This window comes from Caretta caretta, chromosome 11, assembly GCF_965140235.1.
Source record: "Caretta caretta isolate rCarCar2 chromosome 11, rCarCar1.hap1, whole genome shotgun sequence".
Classification (NCBI taxonomy): Eukaryota; Metazoa; Chordata; order Testudines; family Cheloniidae; genus Caretta; species Caretta caretta.
In genome coordinates, this window is record NC_134216.1 from 9,942,543 (window position 1) to 9,964,324 (window position 21,782).

A 21,782-nucleotide genomic window follows, 5' to 3' on the forward strand; every position below is an offset into this window, starting at 1 on the left:
ACTTTTAATTCTAAAGCCAACGGGAGTTAGGCACCTAAAACATACTTTTGAGGATCTGGGCCCTAAATCAATATACAGACACCTTCATATGGGGCCTGATTTTCAAACATGAAGAGAATCAACTTCCTTGGGATCTGTGAGCGCTCAACACTTCTGCAAATCGTGCCCTTATCTAGGTAACAGATTCTTCCACCTCTGTATACTCTGAGTAGCTCATTACTCCAAGAGCAGCACCACTGATTTCAATGGGACTAGTTGCAGAGTGAAGTGCTACTATTCAGTGTCCGTAAGTGTGGCAGAAGCTGGTCCTAAGTATGGATTTAGGTGTCTAATTTTAGATACCCAAGTTTGAAAGTTTTGCCCCAAGGCCACAGAGCAAGTCCGTGACTGAGCTGGGACAACGATGCAGGATTTCTTAACGGTCAAGCCTGTGTTTATTTCTCTGAATTATGCTGCCTCCTTCTGCTTCCTAGATGACACCACATGCTGATGCAGCATCAGTTTGGGAAGATACCACTTCACTGGCTCCTCGCTACACAACATTGCCACATCATGAGCTGAAGCCCCGATACTGCAGACAATTGCTACACGCAGCATTCGTAGTTACAGCTGGGTGAAGTTTTTCAGATGTAACTTTTTTTCACTGAAAAATGCAGTCAGGGCAACCGAAACATTTTACAAATCCGTGTCGAATTTGCCATTGTTTTGGTCGGAAGAAAAGAGGATTTTTTCCCCTAAAAAATCGAAATGTTTTGATTCATTTGAAATGTTTGTTTTGTTTGAAACAAAGCATTTTGATCTCTTTGATTCACAGTGACTTTCCACTTTGAAATTTACTTCAATTTTATTTAAAAAAATTAGAAAAGGAAAAAATCGTCCCAAATGAAAGGAAATGTTTTGCTTCAAGTCAAACAAAACACTGGGTGCCCCAAAATGATCTTTTGATTTGCCAAAGCCTTTTTGTTTCTGGTTGACCTAAAGCAATTCCGTCCCCCGTCGTCGTCCCCCCCACCGCGCGCAATTTTTTCCAAATGACCAGAGAACCAAAAAGTCAGTTATTTGCACAGCTCTGTGAGTGATCACTGATGTGAGCAAGTGGAATTTACTTTCAGTGGGTAGGCATCACTAAACGTGGCAATAAGCATCTGCAGAATTGGGCCCTAAATTTGTCACTTTTTAAATTTGCTGCATGCTAGCAGCACAGGACTGTGAAAATCAGGAATCTCTTGCAAATTTCTGGATGGGCGGAAGTGTTCATGTAGTTTTATTTCTGTTTGCAAAAAAAGACAGAATTGCATAGTTCACTTTCTCTGCTTTTTCTTGGTTACAAACAACTTGGTGGAGAAAGGCAGACATTAAACCACGATTTGAGGACTTCAATAGCTCAGACATAGGTGAGAGGTTTTTCGCAGGAGTGGGTGGGTGAGATTCTGTGGTGTGCATTGTGCAGGAGATCGGACTAGATGATCATAATGGTCCCTTCTGACCGTAGTATCTATGAATCTATTACACTCTGGGGTGTGGATGTGTATGTGTGTGTGCCTGGGTGTGCATCCACATTTGCAATATTTGCAAGTTTTTAGGCTTTGGGGGCTAATTAACAAGGGGTGCTAGTACAGAAATCTGAGGAATAAGCCCCCTTGTGTAGGATCTTGCTTACAAACTGTATTCCAGGCTTTATAGCTACAGAGTAAATAACAAATAACATTAATAACAATTGCTCAACCAGGGCACAGGGTCAGAAGGTTTCTGAAGAAATAGGTATGATGGCGGAAGTCTTTATCCCATAAATAAGAGATGAAAAATGTGTTTGAAATGATGCACCAAAATATTTGTGTTTAGACAAATGGGGTTAAATTCTTGAAGGTTTATTTTTTTTATTCTTTTTTAGTTCACTCATATTGTCTTTCATTGCCCTTGTACATTCCTGGCCAAAAAAAAGTATTGTTAAACTGGTATTTGAGATTAAAATCTTCTGTCACTCCAGGAATGAAAATAAACCCAAATGCCTCAATATTTGGGTATACTTGAATAAACATATCTATTTTGGCATCTGTATTTGTGTTTTGTGAACCATTTTTGAGTCTGAAAAAACAGGAGATCAGTATTTCCATCTTTCAGGAGCTCAAATCCACTGGGAAGACCAGATCTCCTGTCATTTTGGCCCCATAATATGGCTCTTTAAGAAATTAAAAACACAAACACCACCCATGAGTAGGCTATGATTTAGTCACTGGTATTTTTAGTAAGAGTCATGGACAGGTCATGGGCAATAAACAAAAATTCACAGCCCCATGACCTGTCCATGACTTTTACTAAAAATACCTGTGACTAAATCTTGGGGGGAAGGAGGACTGTTGTGGGGGGTCGGGGCCAGCAGTACCAGCTGCTGTGGGTTGTGCACCCTGGCTGCTCCAGCCAGCCTCCCTGGGACCACTGCCAGGGCCAGCAGACCCTGGCTCCTCCAGCCGGCTGCCCGGAGACCGCTGCAGGGGCCAGCAGACCGTGACTCCTTTGGCCGGCTACCCGGGGACCGCTGCTGGGGACCGCTGCCGGGGCCAACAGATCATGGCTGCTCCGGCCGCCCTGGGCCTGCTGCTGGGGGCTGCCTGAGCAGCGGCTGGTGTGGCTGTCCCCGGGGTCACCTGAGCAGCTGGCCCCAGAGCCAGCTGCTTGGGCGGCCCAGGGGTCAGCCACGCTGGCCACTGCAGAAGTCACGGAATCCATGACTTCCATTACCTCAGAGATAGACAAGGAGCCCTACCTATGAGTCAGGCCATGTCTACACTACGAACTTTGGCTGACACAAGTTATGTTGGCATAAAGTCGCTGCAGTTAATATGTCACTCATGTGCATGAATACTCAGCTTCTACAGGTACTCACCAGGAGTACTTGTGTCTCTGCGTAGTGCGGTGTACCATGGGTAGGTATCCCAGTGTGCAATTTGCCACTGCACTGTCTTTGGGGAAGTTTTGGCAATGCATGGTGATGCAGAAATTAGTCATGCAGAGTAATTGGGAGCAAGTTCTCAGCATGCAATTTTCTCCATCCCATAATGTCATCCATACCCCATCATTTTCACGCCTTTTTAAAAAATCCCAGGAGCTCACACAGCCCTCCTTGCCGTCTGCCATCTCTGACAGTAGGATGGAACCTGCAAAGCTCTGCACTATTGTCACAAGTGTTGCAAGCACCAGGTCCTCAATGCCATTTGGGGAGCTGGGTGTTACTGCGTGACCGTAATGGGGGAGCTGGGTGTTACTGCGTGGCCGTAATGGGGGAGCTGGGTGTTACTGCATGGCCGTAATGAGGTGCTTACATCGGTGGGATTAAAATGAAAGTGTAGACACGTGCACAACTAGGTCGATGCGAGGTGACTTGTGTCCACCTAACTTCGCAGTGTAGACCCAGCCTCCGGGTGTAATGAGTCCCTCTCTCTTCCTACCTTGGGCTGTCCCTATCTGGTATGGGATAGGCCGTGTTGTGAAGAGGCACGTCCCCTGTTGTGAGGAAGTGAGGCTAAGCAGCAATGCTTGGACAAAGAGCATATAGAAGGAATGACTGAGGCACACTCTGTGGTCCTGTCAAGACTCATTTGTATTTAAATTAAATCCCTTGAGTTTTACTCTGAGAGTGTAAAGCTAGCCTTGGTTAGGTGAGATTCAGGCTCAGAGGAATTATACACCAGTTGTATTTAAAAAAAAAAAATAAATCTTCCGATACAACATTGTTCTGTTCTTGGAATAAGAGAGAGGGGCAGTTACTCTGTGATAAAGGCAGGTTAAGTACCAACTCCAGCCACAGTAGGAGTAAACTAGAGACAGAATCTGGGGGAAGAGGGGTGCAGAACTGGTGAGTGGGCAGAACTGAATTGTCCAGAGAAGGGAGCGCTGAATAGATGAATTGGGCCAGGGGGATACAGATTGGCAAAATTGGAAGGAGCTGGTCTTCTCCCTCTTTGTAAACCTGGTGGGACAGTTCCATGTGTCTGGGGCAAGAGAGCCTGGTGGGAGATGGGGGAGCGCTGCTGTGAGAGCCTGGCGGGCAGCCACAGCTACAGAGAGTGATGGAACTGCTAAGAGGACTCCTCAGTGGAAGAAGCAGCATCAGGTGGGGAGGGAGAGTTGGTGTCCTGCTCAGAAGGCCTCAGCAGAAGGAGAGGAGGGGACCCACTGGAGGGAAGCCCAGCCCCAGCAGGAGTAGCAGATGAACGCTGACTCCGGCTCATTGATGGAGCAGTAGCCATGGGGGTGAGGGAGCAAAAGAAAAGCTGAAGGAAGTCCAAGCCTCAGAGGGTGGAACATGCCTTAGGGAGGGAAGGTGACCCTAGGGTTGCTGGGTGTCTGGTTTTCGACCAAAATGCCAAGTCGAAAAGGGATCCTGACAAGTCCGGTCAGCGGTGCCGCAGGCCTAAGGGAGGCTCCTTGCCTGCCGTGGCTCCGTGTGGCTCCCGGAAGCAGCGGCATGTCTCCCTTTCGTCTCCTAATCTTAGGGGCAGCCAGGGGGCTCCGCACGCTGCTCACCACTCTAAGCACCAGCTCTGCAGCTCCCATTGGCCAGGAACCACAAGCAATGGGAGCTGCAGGGGCGGTGTCTGCGGACGAGGCAGCGCACAGAGGTGCCTAGCTGTGGCTCCGCATAGCGGGGACATGCCACTGCTTCCGGGAACTGCTTGAGGTAAGTGTCACCCGGAGCCTGCACCTCTCACCCCCTCCTGTGCCTCAACCCCCTGCCCCAGCCCTGATCCCCCTCCCACCCTCTGAACCCCTCAGTCCCAGCCCAGAGCACCTTCCCTATACCCTACACCCCACATCCCCAGCCCCACCCCAGAGTCTGCACCCCCAGCTGAAGCCCTCACACCCCCAACCTCTTGACCCAGCCCAGATCCCCGTCGTGCACTCCAAAACCCTCATCCCTGGCCCCACACCAGAGCCCACACCCCTGATGGAGCCCGCACTCCCCCACACCCAAACCCCCTGCCCCCTCCCGCACCCTGAACCCCTCATTTCTGGCCCCACCCCAGAACCTGCACCCCTAGCCCAGAGCTCATACCCCTTCCCACACCCCAACCCCCTGCCTCAGCCCAGAGCCCCCTCCCATACTCCGAACCCCTCGGCTCCACCCCCCAGCCCGGAGCCCCCTCCTGCATGCCAAACCCCTCATCCCTGGCCCCACCCTGGAGCCTCACCCCTAGCCAGAGCCCTCACTCCCTCCCGCACCCCAATCCCCTGAGCCAGCCCGGTGAAACAAGCAAGTGAGTGAGGGTGGGGAGAGCAAGTGATAGAGGGAGAGGGGATGGAGTGAGCAGGGGGAGGGGCAAGGGTGTTTGGTTTTGTGCAAGTAGAAAGTTAGCAACCCGAGGCGACCCACCCAGGAGAACCTTGACTGCCGCAGTAACCATGGCTGGCAGGGAGCAGCCCATCCCCAATGCGTGACTTTTACCAGCGTGCCAGATCTACACTTGGAATTTGGGGTGCTTGGCTGTGGGGTTTTGGACTGGACCCACCTCCGACAGAACAAAGCCAGCATGTTCCTATTTGTTTCCCACAGAAACTATGCGGCACCAACTACCCGCTCAGCATTGCCTTCATCGTGGTGAACGAGTTCTGTGAGCGCTTCTCCTACTATGGCATGAAAGGTACATGGTGTATCTAATAATAACCCTGCTTTACTTTTCTTGGCAGGGCCCCACTCACCCTGGTCTGTTGTCTTCACATGTACTCCCGTTGCTGCATTGTACATTGACTCAGAGAGAGTTCTTCACAGTATCAGCTGAACTCATTTAAACCTGATGTGCCCCCTGGGCCAGGTTTCCCAGGGGCTTCTAATTTTGTTCATAGACTCTGGTTTGTGTGTGCACTTACTGTATTTACATGAGCAATGTGGTACCCTATGTGGGCAAGGGCATGCTTACCCAAAACTTGCTTGCGTAAAATCAGAGGCTAGGATCAGGCTGGTGGGAAAATATGTCCCTTTATACACTCTGGACATTGATACGCTTACAAATAGTGGGGGCCTGAAACCAGACTAGCCAGTCAGAATCCCTCCCAATTTCAGGGGGGTCAGATTTGAAGCCACAGATCCACAACGCAGATCTCTTAAGTAGTAGGAGTTAAGAGGAAACTTTCCTTGGGGATGTTATGCCCCAGCTGCCTACAGGTTTGGTTTCAGATCAGATGCCAAACTGGGAAGGGGGCTTCTATCTGACATGGCAGCCCCAGTTCCAGCGCATAGGCTGGTGAAGCAGCTGCTTCTGTTCCACACACCTGTGTAGGTTTCTAATCAGCAGGATATGTATAAATGCAAATCCTGTAGCCCTGCCCTGGTCTCCCTTGAAACTGACCTTGTACATTGGTTGCTGCACAGGATAATGTGGAGATCCACCGCATGACTACTCCACCCCCACTGCACACCATGCTACCCTCTCCCTGTGGATTTAAACCTCATGGCTGTCCTTATTCCAGCCTTACAGAAGGGTGAATATCAGCCTTACTGAATACTTTCAGGTGGCAGATATCCAGATCCTGTCCTTGTATAAAACAAAGCCAGCTGAATTCAGGATCAGCCTCATAAAAGAAAACAGGCCCATTACATGTCACCTCACATGTAAATACTGAACTGCTGTGGACCACTGAGGCTCAGGGCAAGTGTCCTCAGGGGGAGTGCACTGCACGCTGGCAGAATGTGGGTCTTTGTCCCCCTCTAAAAGCCGGACTAGGTTTAGGAATTTATAAGTCTGCTTCTGTGTCCAAGATGATGACTTGTTCCTTTAGCTCACGTAGGAGGGGCTTATGATATTAAATATGGAGGTCCTGGGTTTGATCCTAGCCAGGGGCCCCATTACTATAGTATGAAAAGGATCTAATGAGAAGTGTAATGATACCTGACCGCATGACAGGTGGGGAAAGAAAAGTCACAAAGGCGAGTCCAAGACTTTTAATTCTTTCCATGACATTGTGTGCATCATAGTCTTATACAAACAATTTGGTTGACCTTAGTCACAGTGATTTAACCCACCTTGTTCACCTGCTTGGTTGTGTATGGATTATCTGACCTGTTTCATTTGTTTCCTTTTTTTTCAAGCTCTGCTGACTTTGTATTTTCTCAATTTCCTCCACTGGGATGAAAACCTATCCACCACCATCTACCATGCCTTTTCCGGCCTGTGTTATTTCACACCTGTCCTTGGAGCTCTCATCGCCGACACATGGCTTGGAAAATACAAGTAAGGAAGGAAACCTCTTTAGTTCAAATACACTAACCGCCTGCTTTCCCCTCCCCAATAATGGGTGAACAGCTGATATGCTTGCTGAAGCCTATCGTTTTCAGGGCTCCCATAAAATAAGTGCTTCAGCACCCGCATGTCGGGAATTATGATGTGTATATTGTGTGGCATAATATTGTGGTGATGAGACACAGGATTCAAAGATACCCCCTGAGGCTCAAGGCAGCTGTATAGCATGGTGGTAGGCCTGGTAAAAAAACCGAGAGCTGGAGCACTGCTCTTAATAATGCTCTGTATTTCTCTTCCATCTGAGGCTCAATAAATGATTTACAATGATTAATAACTTAAACCCCATAAGTTCCCTCTGAGGAGGCAACCATTATTATTGCCAGTTTAGAGATGAGGAATCTGAGGTATAGAGAGATTAACATGTGACTTGCCCAAGGTCAGTGGCAGAGGTGGAGATAAGGATCCAGGAGTCCTGCTTCCCAGTCTTGTGTTCTGATGTCTAGACCATATTGTCTTCTCAAAAACAACATGAAGATCTCTCTTCTTTCCAGAACTGATCATGGACTTCCAGTTTCATGCTGTCCTAGAAACAAGGGTCTGAACAAGAGAACCAGTTTGGATCCCTCTTCCTGCTAGCATGTTCCCAATAGGCCGCCAGTATCCTCTTCCCTTATGCTTAAATCCAGCTTCCAAAACTTCCTTGTCCATTCAAACAAATAACATAATCCTGGAGGTTTTATTTTGCTGTTTGGTTACTCAGGTTTAACAGCTGAGTTCACTGATATACAAGGGTGTCTGTGACCTGAAGGATATAAACCCTCAAGCAGATCTCTTAAGTAGTAGGAGTTCAGAGGAAACTTTCCCTGGGGCCGTTATGCCCCAACTGCCTATTGCAGGGTTTCTTCCTCTGAAGCAGCTGATACTGGCCACTGATGAAGACAGGCTACTGGTCTAGGCGGGGTCTGATCCCATCTGGCAATTCTTACATTCCTGTGAATTAGCTGAGTCAGTCGGGATTTGAACTCATTTAGGTTCCCAACTTCTGCTGTGACCACTGGATCACAAGTTGTCTTCTAGAGCCTCAGCTGCTGTTAGATCATCAGAATGCTTTCATTACACTGTGTTATCCTAACCCCTGCATCTGTCAATGCTGCTCTTAAAAACATCTGCCTGAAACACAGATGCCGTGTACCTCTTTGGAGTGTATGGACATACAATCTACATATGCACCCTCCAAAGTACGCATTCATTTGGCAGGTGGCCTGGCAAATGCCTGTGTGTTAATCAACTAAGTGTGACCTGGATAACCCACCTAAAACAGTATTTTGAACTGGAACATGGTTAGTTAATGCCACCTGGAGATCTACATGTGCACAAAGCAATGTCTGTCCCTCTCTGTTAATTTTAACCCCACCATCTGAACCCATTTGCCTCTCTCTTTCCTATGACACCTTCAGTGCTGACACAGGAGTTACAGGCCTGGGAGCTGCCAGTGCTATGGACTGGCCAGTTACCAGTGCGAATGCCAAGCAATCCCACTGTATCAGGAAATGCAGATATGCATTCTGCTTGCAGGTCATAAATTACCTGACAGTATTCACCTGCTACTGTTTTCTTTCTTCTCAGGACAATCATCTACCTCTCCATTGTTTATGTGATTGGGCATGTGATAAAGTCTGTCGGTGCGATACCAACTGTGGGAGACCAGGTTGTTCATGTGTAAGTAAGTCTTGGAACTGGTGTTTTGATACATTATTATGGTTATTCATTGATATAGCACCCAAATAGGCATCTCTAATAGTGTCTTCCCTTTGTCAGGTTATCAGCCTTGGGGATTTTTCACAACATGCTTTTATTCATATACATCCTGCAGTTTACGCAGCTTCATAATCGTAAACCAAGCGGATAACTTGTGCTAGAAATCATGGCCAGTCTCGAGACCTGCTAAGACAACGTCAGGCAGAATGACGTGGTTGAAGTTTAGGGAAAGTGCAAACAACTTTGTGTGTGTCTGTCAGTGGAGCATGAAATCACCAGTTCGAGCATATTTCCAAAACAGACTGGCAGGACCACAAGGAACCTATCTGTTCTTTAGTGCATCTCCCCTCTCTCCCTCCAGAGCTTCAGTCAGTCTTCTCCCCAGTACAGTTCCACAACTTGCTTCTTAGCATGTCTGAAAGTGCCAGTATTTTTGTCTAGCTGGGCACAGCTCAGAAAATGTACACAACCAGGCAAAACTACATCACATTTACTAGACACCTTTCTAAGTTCCCTGGGCCCACCCAGCTCTGTGTATTCTCATGCTAGTTGGGAAGCATTTTGGGAGGCCACTGTGCGATTTGGGAGGCCACTAGTTAGCAATGGACGGATCTCACTAGGTTAGGAGTTTGGGTGCAGAGAGCGCCCAAAAGTGATGCTGATCCAAATCTGTATTGCTGGCAAATCTGGACAGGAAATCTTACAAGAAAAGGTTCACCCTCTCTCTTGACCTCTGGTACTTCCGGCTCCCAGCTGGGCCAGAGACCGACTTTCTCATGCAACTCTGCACTTCCACTTTTATGCCTGGCCGATGCGCAGAAGTGCAAGAAAACAACAAAGTTAATTGAATGTATCCAACACTCCAAAAACAATGGTTCGGTTTATGTTGTGATGGTTTGGAATGGGATTGGGGATAATTCTTTTGTTCCTATAACTAGCCCATCTCAGCTTGCTCTTCACTCACAGTCGATGTGTAGATTAATAAATGATACATCTAGTTTAAGATGTAGCTAAAGCGCTCTGCTTTATCCTAAAGGGGTTCTGTGGTGCTGAAGTTTTTCATCTCTGTTTGAAGGGGTCTGTCCATGCTTGGCCTGGCTTTGATTGCCCTTGGAACGGGAGGTATCAAACCCTGTGTGGCTGCCTTTGGTGGGGACCAGTTTGAAGAAGAACATGTAAGATTTTATTTTCTAAACTATGCAGTGTCTGGTGTATTAATGTATGGGGAGGTATATGATGTGATCCAACTGCAATCAAATGATCGCATGCTCTGCCTTCGGAAAGAGAGATGATAATACTTCACAGTTCCGTCTTGAATCTCAAAGCACTTCACAAACATTAATTAATTGGCCCTCACAACAGCCTTGAGAGAGGTAAAGCTTCAGTCACCACTGAACTGCAGCTGTCTCTGAGCCAACTCAGTAACTCTGTCACTAACATGTTGCAACACAAAATAATAATTTGGGGGCAGTAAGTAAAGAAAAATATTATATTTGATTAAAACTGAGGCACAGGGAAGTATTAGGTAGACAGATTATTTCCTGAGTTGGAAGACACCAAAATTGTCACCTCTATATGTGTGAAATTGCCTCTTTAATGACCACAAGTAGTGAGCACCTCAGCTTTATATCTTATCCAAAAGGCAGCACTTTCATTGTCTTTGTGACCCTTAGCAACACTGGTTCAGTACAGAGCGCTACCTACCACATCACCAGCACCACTGACTGAAGATCCTAGGTGTTCATTGAAGTCTTCTATCCAGCCAGTTGCTTCCCTGTTTATTAGAGCTGATTAGAAATCAGAATTTCTATCCTATGGATAATTCCAATATGTCGACATTTGTTTTAGAACCAAATCAGGGTAAAAAGTCAAAATGTCTAAATTTTTCACAGAACAGAAAGTTCTGAAACATTTCAATTTGGAAATAGCACAATGTTTCATTTTAGCTTAGCTATTGTAGTGCCTCATGAGCACTGTAGTCCAGGTGCTTCATGCCCCCATTCTCCCCTGTGGGCTGGGCTTTCTAGCCAGACTGCACCTCCCATGATGCACCAAAATGGCTCAGCCGGAGGGAGACCAGTGCATCATTGGATATGTAGTCCAGCCAGGGAGCCCAGCCCATAGAGGAGAACAGGGGCGTGATGCACCCAAATTACAACTCCCATGAGGCACCAAAGCAGTTCAGGCAGGCTTAGATTAATGTCAAATTGACTTGAACTTAAATGCTTTTTGTGGCAATTTTACAGAATTGACATTTTCACGTTCCATTTTGAAACTTTGTGTTTCATTTGTAAAAAGTTTTCTATTATATCATAGAATATAAAATTTAAAAAGTCAAAATAGGAACAAAACTTTCTGATTTTGTTGGAATGAAATGTTTTGTTCCCCCCCCCCCGCCCCGAATTCCATTTTGTGGGCAATTTAGATCCCCCTCCCCATTTTGGAATGGGAGAAATTTTAAAATCATGAAATTCCCTGCAAAATAAAAATTCTGGTTCCCGCCCAGCTGTACTGACTCCTGTGACCTTCAGCAAGTACTTTAAGATCACTGATTTAATTTCTCTATATGTAAAATGGTGGAGATAGTAATATTTCTACATACATAAAACTGCCTCTGCAGATCCCTACTTATTCAAGTTAGGACCTGTGGAGACCATATAACCAGAGTGCTCCTGTAACTCTGATAAATAACCTTCCTTTAATTACCTCATGGGGACACTGAAAAGTTTCTTATCTAGAGGCAAATTCAATTCTGCGGTACATTTGGGCACAACTGAACTGATGTCAGTAGAGTGTCAGCTGCTTACAACAAGCCTGAATTTAATCCCTAATACTGAACACTTGTTTTCTTCAAAGAACTTTATAAATATAATTGTCCTTGGACCTGCCATGTTTCAAGCACTGGTTCCATGAACAATGATAGTGGCCACTGGTTCAGAGCTGCATCTTTAGAAAACACACACACAAAAAGGATTTATTTGCAGGAAATTTTCTTTCCAAGCATCTTTGTCTGTAGAGTTGGTCGTCCAGGCTAAATATGGCTGAACCAAATCATATTGGCAAGATTTTGTGTAAATGCAAAAGCTTCTGTGCATATTAATTAAGGGCCAGAGCTGCTTTCAAACAATGTGCTATGCTTTGTATAATACTGAAAACCGTTTCTTTATTTCTTTATTTTCCTGTTGCTAGGGAGATCAGGATTATCATGAATGGTACCTTTTTCAGAATTAGCTAATCCAAATCATGATATAAACGTATGTGTGCTGCAAAGATTAATAAAGCAAGGAAGGATATCTTTTTCTAATGAGTGCAATATAAAAATTGCTAGGTCATTTTGTATATTCACACTTCTGGCATTCAGATCATTTTTTGAAGTAGTTGAAATCTGTAAATGTGTGAAATGAAATGATCAAAATTCTTTTCAAATCACCATTCTCTTAAAAAAAAAATAGCAATGTGCTGGTAAAATAATCATGTTATTACAAAGACCAATCTGTTTGCAATATCATGTGCAAGAAGCACAATTCCTACCTGATGGGTAGAGCAAGGAATTGAGTGCCAGGACTCCTGCGGTCTACTCCTGATTCAGGTACAAAGGTGACTTTGGGCAAGATACTGAACCACTCTGTGCCTCAGTTTACCTATCTGTTAAGTGTTTTCAAGGGTTTTGTGAGGGTTTAAATTGCAGGTACTTGTAAGGCACTTCTACTTCTGTGCTATATAAATTAAAAGTATTAATGTTAACCTTTTTTGCTAATCTAGTAGACATTATATATATTACACATGGAAAGACCATAAGGTCATTTTTCAGAGTAACAGCCGTGTTAGTCTGTATTCGCAAAAAGAAAAGGAGTACTTCTGGCACCTTAGCGACTAACCAATTTATTTGAGCATGAGCTTTCGTGAGCTACAGCTCACTTCATCGGATGCATACTGTGGAAAGTGTAGAAGATCTTTTTATACACACAAAGCATGAAAAAATACCTCCCCCCATCCCACTCTCCTGCTGGTAATAGCTTATCTAAAGTGATCACTCTCCTTACACTGTGTATGATAATCAAGGTGGGCCATTTCCAGCACAAATCCAGATTTTCTCAACCCCCCCCCCCACCACCACACACACACACCCAAACCCACTCTCCTGCTGGTAATAGCTTGTCTAAAGTGATCACTCTCCTTACAATATGTATGATAATCAAGGTGGGCCATTTCCAGCACAAATCCAGGGTTTAACAAGAACATCTGAGCGGGGGGGAGGGGGGAGGGTGTAGGAAAAAACAAGGGGAAATAGGTTACCTTGCATAATGACTTAGTCTCCAGTCTCTATTCAAGCCTAAGTTAATTGTATCCAATTTGCAAATGAATTCTAATTCAACAGTTTCTCGCTGGAGTCTGGATTTGAAGTTTTTTTGTTGTAATATCGCAACTTTCATGTCTGTAATCGCGTGACCAGAGAGATTGAAGTGTTCTCCGACTGGTTTATAATGTCATAATTCTTGACATCTGATTTGTGTCCATTTATTCTTTTACGTAGAGACTGTCCAGTTTGACCAATGTACATGGCAGAGGGGCATTGCTGGCACATGATGGAATATATCACATTGGTGGATGTGCAGGTGAACGAGCCTCTGATAGTGTGGCTGATGTGATTAGGCCCTGTGATGGTGTCCCCTGAATAGATATGTGGGCACAGTTGGCAATGGGCTTTGTTGCAAGGATAGGTTCCTGGGTTAGTGGTTCTGTTGTGTGGTATGTGGTTGCTGGTGAGTATTTGCTTCAGGTTGGGGGGCTGTCTGTAGGCAAGGACTGGCCTGTCTCCCAAGATTTGTGAGAGTGTTGGGTCATCCTTCAGGATAGGTTGTAGATCCTTAATAATGCGTTGAAGGGGTTTTAGTTGGGGGCTGAAGGTGACGGCTAGTGGCGTTCTGTTATTTTCTTTGTTAGGCCTGTCCTGTAGTAGGTGACTTCTGGGAACTCTTCTGGCTCTATCAATCTGTTTCTTCACTGCAGCAGGTGGGTATTGTAGTTGTAAGAATGCTTGATAGAGATCTTGTAGGTGTTTGTCTCTGTCTGAGGGGTTGGAGCAAATCCGGTTGTATCGCAGAGCTTGGCTGTAGACGATGGATCGTGTGGTGTGGTCAGGGTGAAAGCTGGAGGCATGTAGGTAGGAATAGCGGTCAGTAGATTTCCGGTATAGCGTGGTGTTTATGTGACCATCGTTTATTAGCACTGTAGTGTCCAGGAAGTGGATCTCTTGTGTGGACTGGACCAGGCTGAGGTTGATGCTGGGATGGAAATTGTTAAAATCATGGTGGAATTCCTCAAGGGCTTCTTTTCCATGGGTCCAGATGATGAAGATGTCATCAATATAGCGCAAGTAGAGTAGGGGCGTTAGGGGACGAGAGCTGAGGAAGCGTTGTTCTAAGTCAGCCATAAAAATGTTGGCATACTGTGGGGCCATGCGGGTACCCATAGCAGTGCCGCTGATCTGAAGGTATACATTGTTCCCAAATGTAAAATAGTTATGGGTAAGGACAAAGTCAGAAAGTTCAGCCACCAGGTTAGCCGTGACATTATTGGGGATAGTGTTCTTGACGGCTTGTAGACCATCTTTGTGTGGAATGTTGGTGTAGAGGGCTTCTACATCCATAGTGGCCAGGATGGTGTTATCAGGAAGATCACCGATGGATTGTAGTTTCCTCAGGAAGTCATTGGTGTCTCGAAGGTAGCTGGGAGTGCTGGTAGCGTAGGGCCTGAGGAGGGAGTCTACATAGCCAGACAATCCTGCTGTCAAGGTGCCAATGCCTGAGATGATGGGGCGCCCAGGATTTCCAGGTTTATGGATCTTGGGTAGTAGATAGAATATCCCAGGTCGGGGTTCCAGGGGTGTGTCTGTGCGGATTTGATCTTGTGCTTTTTCAGGGAGTTTCTTGAGCAAATGCTGTAGTTTCTTTTGGTAACTCTCAGTGGGATCAGAGCATAATAGCTTGTAGAAAGTGGTGTTGGAGAGCTGCCGAGCAGCCTCTTGTTCATATTCCGACCTATTCATGATGACAATAGCACCTCCTTTGTCAGCCTTTTTGATTATGATGTCAGAGTTGTTTCTGAGGCTGTGGATGGCATTGTGTTCTGCACGGCTGAGGTTATGGGGCAAGTGATGCTGCTTTTCCACAATTTCAGCTCGTGCACATCGGCGGAAGCACTCTATGTAGAAGTCCAGTCTGCTGTTTCGACCTTCAGGAGGAGTCCACCTAGAATCCTTCTTTTTGTAGTGTTGGTAGGGAGGTCATTTTGTTCACCCAGCTGCCTGTGCAGGGTTATATATCCTATATATTTCCTAGAGCTTTCTTCAGTCTCACTTTAAATGCCTCAAGCAAATGGTCTTTCACACTTCTTTTGGGAGACTCTTGCAGGATCAAAGAGATCTCACCATTAAGATATTTTCTCTGCTATTCAGTCTATTTGATTTCACCCTGTTATATCTAAAGACACAGTTCTACCCCCTTTCATTAACATCCAAGTATCGCAAAGTGCCGTACTAATTTCACAGAGGTTCTCTCTGAGAAACCAGGCCACAATGAGGTGAGTGTTATTTGTATTTGTTAAAATTGCTCTTAGCTCCTCTTTCAAAGCCTAAACTGTCACTGCGACCAATGCTCTTAATTTCCCCGGGGAACCAGTTTATTCAATGCAATATTTTGTGTTCAAAACCAGCAGGGCCCAAGTGAGCTTTCTTTGGCTGTTCCTTTCAAGCTACCCTTTGCATACTGGAAAGTGAAAGAGGAGACCAGACTAAACTCTCTCATCCAGAGGGCTCCATGGCTCAGCCATTTTATGACATCAAAGGTCATGGATTTGAATCCTGCCAAGCAAATAAAAAATGCAGTGGCATTCAAATACCAAGGGTTAGAGATGTGGTATGAGAACTTAGATAGAACCGAAGCGGGCAGAGGAGTAATCTTCCACCCCATCTTTATCCTGTTGTAAAAGTGTAGCCTGCTATTGGGGTGGATCAGTGCTAGGTCCCTCAGCCCCTTGTAACGATAAAAAATACCTCACAGGGGTAGGGTGGCTAGAAAAATGTAATATTTTAACTATATAGACTGGCAGTGAAGATTATTAGCTAATTGAAATGGATAGCTAGAGATAAAAATAGAGGTATGGACTTAATAGCCCCGGCGCTGTTTACCATTAACCAAAGAAGTGAACTATGCAGACTGTATCTGACTAAAGGTTCATTGGTCCTTGGTCCTAGATAACCCGTTCACTAATAATATGCAGGCTAGATTGGCTGGCACTGACAAGGCCTAAACCTTCTGTAGGGGCCAAATCCAGGAGGTCAGTGAACAGTCCAGCTCTTCACTTTCTTCACTTCACTGCAGAGGCCAGAGACCAAAGCACCTTCCCCGCACAGACTGCAGTAGCCTCCGTGACTCCTCTGAGGGTAGCAATGGTTGGTGAAGCCACATAGTAGCAGATCTGCTGGTACCACCCTGACTGTTCCCTCTGTCCCCCAAGCACCCACTTTGCATGAGTGTGTAAGGAACCCCCTGTGTGAGCTCCCCCAGTCCTGTCCCAGCCTCACCTACCACAGCAGTTTTCTGTTGCATCATGGGACCAAGGACAAGGATCTGAGGTGGAGAAGGGGTGAGGCAAAGCAAGGCTGCACTACCTCTCCTTCTCCATGGGCAGAGATCCCTGAGGGACCTTCTCCCAAGGGCTTGAGTTAACGCTCCCCCCCCCCCTTTAGCTTTGTTACATTGGGGCCAGGTAGTTGAGAATCAAGGGGCTGCAACCATCTGTCTGTCGGGAACTCAGGCCCATATCTTTAATTATATTTAGGTGCCTAACTCCCATGGCAGTTAAGTGCCTAAATACTTTTGAGGATTAGGGCTTGATCCTCCACTATGTACTGAGGCCCAAATTGGCTTGCCCCAGGTCACACAGATAGTCCCTTCCAGAGCCCGCTAGAGCTGCCAAGCCCCCCTTCAGTGCTGAATCACAAGGCCATCCACCCTTTCACTAGTATAACCTAGCTCCCTATGTACATTCTTTGCTGTGCTTTGTAGATTACATTGCTGTGTCTGAGTGGGGAAAAAAGCCTCCTAGACACTACAGTTTAGGAGCATTTCTCATAAAGGAAAATGTTAGTGCTTTGCATTGACCAGTTAGTTCAAATTGTGCCTTTCTGGATGCCCTGGGCCTGAACTGACTTTTCCAAAGTGTCTAAGTGACATAGACCCCATTGAGAGCCAAATGACACAGACACTTGGGAAAATTTCCTCCTCTGTGCACATCTTCACGCTCTGTTTTGTACTGAAGAGAGCTGGTCGCACACACACTGAACAACTTCATTTGTGAAGACCTTGGAGAAAATCAACTTTCCCAGTGTAATTCCACCAGCTCCAGTGCCCAGAGGTCTTTCCAGTTACATGGTGAAAAATCCAGAGGATTCCAGTACCACTTTTTGGTTAGCATCTGGAAGAGCTTTTAATTCATGCTCTGAGCCAACCGGAAGCATCTACAGAACGCTGATATATGGAGGGACCTGACCCTCTGAGGTGAGATGTTCAGCATCTCAGAAGAAGGCACTCAGCATCTTAATTGGGCCCAACATGTGATTCATGGTTTGACTTTTACAGAGGCAGAAATATATACCTTTCATGTGTGTGTATGGCTCTGCCTGAGGAGCGGAGGGGAATGAGACATAGAAGAAACCCTATTTGTCTCCTCTGTGCCTGGTGTGGGAGGGGGGCTACACACACACAGGGCAAATGTGACTTCTGTTGGCTGACCCCAACCGTATACCCCCTGTGCATCCCATTGGACATATGGCAAAAGCTAGCATGGCCAGCAAGCGTGAGGAGGGACCACTCTTAGTAGGAGGTTCCCCCTACTAAGCTGATCAAAATTAACATGGAAATACTTGATCTTTACCATTGCTAAAGCATGAATCAGACAGAGGGTAGCTCACAAAAGCTTATGCTCTAATAAATTTGTTAGTCTCTAAGGTGCCACAAGTACTCCTTTTCTTTTTACAGAGGGTGTGTTGCCCTAAGTGACTGGAAAGAAGAATGATTTGATTGAGTTCTTTTTACGGGGTTTATTAATAACTGAATATTGCACTGTTGACTCTCACCAGGGGACCTATCCTCAGACCCTTTCTTCCTCACAGGAGTTTCACTGGGCCTGCATAATTTGCTTTGCAGAATAGATCCTATTTGTTTGGGGCTGGTTAAATCGTCACAACACTCAGTTTCGTTATTCTTAGCTTCTCCTCCCAGATCCTCCAGCAGATCAGTCTCTCTCACACACTCTTTCATTTGTGCTGTCATTACAAGCTCCTCAAAATGCATAGGTTTCTGTTTCTATTTAGGAAAAAAAAAAGCCAGGACGTGGGAACAAATGACAAGCTGTCAAGCGCTGCCAAATTGGATTGAATTAGGTGACAGTGAATCTGAATCAAGCTACTTGTTCTGAATAAGTAAACACTTTCCCCCTCCAACTTCCTGACAGATACAGAGCAGCAGTTTTTCCACCAAAATGCCAAGAGACCCGAAGTGCTTTTCAGTAACATGAACTGATTTGTGTGAGCCTATGCCATCACCTAAAAGCAAGCTGGTTTGCCTGCTTTTAGCTTGCATTTTATGCACCATGTGTCAATATTAACCCAGCCCTCCGAACAAGAGAATTGATAGTCTTCCATTTGCAAATCCAGTGCTGTGCTTTGTCCATGATACTGATGTTGCCTTATCTCATTTTAGGCCTACGAAAGGAACAAATTCTTTTCAGTCTTCTATCTAGCTATTAATGCGGGAAGTTTGATCTCCACATTTGTTACTCCTGTATTGAAAGGTCAGTGTTGACTGAGAATGAACCACTAAATTACCTGCACTGTGACTGTTCTGCTGTGGATGGTCAGGATCTCATGACGATTGACTGTCCGAGATTACGTTATCTTCTGAGCGACCAGTGGGTTGTATTTACGCCTTGTTAATCCTGCTGTAGCTGCATAACAGGTTTATGGAAACTAGCAGAAGAGTCAGACATACCATGCTACAGGCTGCATTTATTTTCTTTAAAGCCAGCCTGAGACATAGAATCAAAAATTTAGAGCTGGAGAAGACCCATCAGGCCATCTCCCTGCCAATGTGGGATTGGCATGTTCTGCGGCCCGTAGGTAACACATTGATAATGACTGATCTGACCCTACTCCTTGTAGGCTTTAATTCTGGGTTACTTTAGCAGGGCTGCCTAGGGCTCCAATTCTGCAAACTGACCCCTGCTCTCATGCCAGAGCCCCACTTGCTTCAGTGGGACTCTGGACAGGCCTAAGGGTCAACCTGCATGGATCAGGTTGCAGATCATGGCCTAGAGTGGCTTGTCCTGAGGACCCGCACAGGGCCTATGTCCCACTTAAGGCCTATTTTGCATTCCACCCACTGTGCAGAACCCATTTTTGTTCTGACTCTTGCAGCACTTACTTCATTGTATTTCAGCGCCTGAACACCTCAGTGGTTGGCACTCTACAAATAGGGCCCTACCAAATTTACGGCCATGAAAAACGTGTCATGGACCGTGAAATCTGGTCTCCCACCATGAAATCTGGTCTTTTGTGTGCTTTTACCCTATACTGTACAGCTTTCGCAGGGGAGACCAGTGTTTCTCAAATCGGGGGTCCTGACCTAAAAGGGAGTTGCAGGGGGTCACAAGGTTATTTCAGGGGGGTGCGGTATTGCCCCCCTTACTTCTGTGCTGCCTGCAGAGCGGGGCGTCCGGACAGCGGCGGCTGTTGGCCAGGGGCCCAGCTCTGAAGGCAGCGCTGCCAGCAGCAGTGCAGAAGCAACCCCCCCCCCCAATAATCCTGAGACACCCCCTCCCCCCTCCCCCCCACAGTGACTTTTGGGTCAGGACCCCTACAATGACAACACTGTGAAATTTCAGATGTAAATAGCTGAAACCATGAGATTTACAATTTTTAAAATCCTATGACTATGAAATTGGCCAAAATGGACTGTGAATTTGGTAGGGCCCTACCTATAAATATCCAAATATACAGAGAAGAGGGCAGCGCCCCGTAAACTGAGGTACCTGGCATGTTCAACAGCGTTTTTTTCTCTGACATCTTCCAGAAGGTTTTCTTCTGAGTGATTATTTTAATATCCTGCTTGTTTCCTGGAGCTAGAGGTGTGTGTGTCCACCTGTATTTGTACCAAAGCACACAGCAAAAGACAAACTACATCTCTCTCTCTCTCTCACACACACACACACCTGTGTTAACATTTTGGTGCTAAGAGGCTGTTGCTAAATTTGTTCTGTGGGTGGATGAAAATCCAGTTCCCTTAAAACTTTTACTCTATGTCAGTGCAGTGGAACATCAAACCAATAACCACACCAAACTGGAGGGTGAGAGTAGAAAGGGAGGTTTAGGTTTTAAAATTATTTTCTGCAATTCCTGGAGGAGAGAGAGAGAGAAGCAATTCCTTTGAAACTTGGCAGCTCCATGTGAAACATGGCAAAATCCAACCGTTTCTGCCCATGCTGTATGTCAGAAGTTAAATGTACATGTTAAAGTGTCACTGTTTGGTTTATTGGATTTCAGCTAATTCTTTGGAAAGTAGCCAGATAAATGATAGACACACAGTACTCTGAAACTGACCGTGTCTTTGCATATGAATAATACAAAGTAATGACTGGAGGTTTCGCTAGACGGTTTCCTGTTTTGCTTTAGCTATGTGGGTTTTTAAACCACATTTATTTACTACTACTGAGTGTATGAATAGCAGTAGTTTCTAACCACTGGAATGCAGACCATACTACTGGATCTCTGTTTGGGACTGGCTCTCCAGGCACCCACAGGAATGGAGCTGTGCTGGGTCATGGTACAACCCTGTGCTATGTTCCCACACTGTACTGTAGCTTGAACTGCTCCAATCCCCATTCTCACAATGCTACTTTCATTATGAGTTATCACAGGACTGGGGTTTGGAGCAGGCTATTTCCCTTGGGGCCAGGGGGGACACAAGTCAATAGGATACAGAGGGCCTTGGTTCATACAGCTGAAATCTTAGGGTCTGATTCTGTGATCTCACTTAGCCTGGTGTACCAATGGCTTCACACTAGCTACTCCTGATTACAGTGATGGAAGTGAGATAAGATGCCTTCAAATGGTGGAGAACCACTGTACTGATTACCCAGGCCCATTAAAATACGGAGAGACTGCTGAATTGGAATTAATTTGCAAACTGGATACAATTAACTAAGGCTTGAATAAAGACTGGGAATGGATGTGTCATTACACAAAGTAAAACTATTTCCCCTTAAAGAAAAGGAGGACTTGTGGCACCTTAGAGACTAACCAATTTATTTGAGCATGAGCTTTCGTGAGCTACAGCTCACTTCACCCTTGTTTATTTCCCTTCCTATTGTTCTTGTAAACTGCTGGAAATGGCCCACCTTGATTATCACTACAAAAGGTCCTCCCCAACCCCCAACCCCGCTCTCCTGCTGGTAATAGCTCACCTCTCCTGATCACTCTTGTTACAGTGTGTAACACCCATTGTTCCATGTTCTCTGTGTATATAAAACCTCCTCACTGTATTTCCCACGGCATTCATCCGATGAAGTGAGCTGTAGCTCATGAAAGCTCACGCTCAGATAAATATGTTAGCCTCTAAGGTGCCACAAGTCCTCCTTTTCTTTTTAAAAATGATCAGTTTCTTGTACGTAGAACTTTTTTTACCCACTCAAGGGGCCCTCCCCTGCTTCCCCTTAGCCTGCTGCTACTCA

General features: G+C 45.8%; 1 protein-coding gene across 2 annotated transcripts in view; it reads left to right on the plus strand.

Annotated features, from left to right (window-relative positions):
- The window catches only part of SLC15A2 (solute carrier family 15 member 2), a 74,387-nt gene that overhangs the window by 14,891 nt on the left and 37,714 nt on the right, over positions 1-21,782 (plus strand). For both annotated transcript variants that reach the window (XM_048869977.2, XM_048869976.2), the window contains 5 exons: positions 5,552-5,639; positions 7,085-7,226; positions 8,862-8,954; positions 10,069-10,168; positions 18,758-18,848. In XM_048869977.2, the coding sequence (XP_048725934.1) occupies positions 5,552-5,639; positions 7,085-7,226; positions 8,862-8,954; positions 10,069-10,168; positions 18,758-18,848 (514 nt within the window). The remainder of the gene's footprint in view (positions 1-5,551; positions 5,640-7,084; positions 7,227-8,861; positions 8,955-10,068; positions 10,169-18,757; positions 18,849-21,782) is intronic.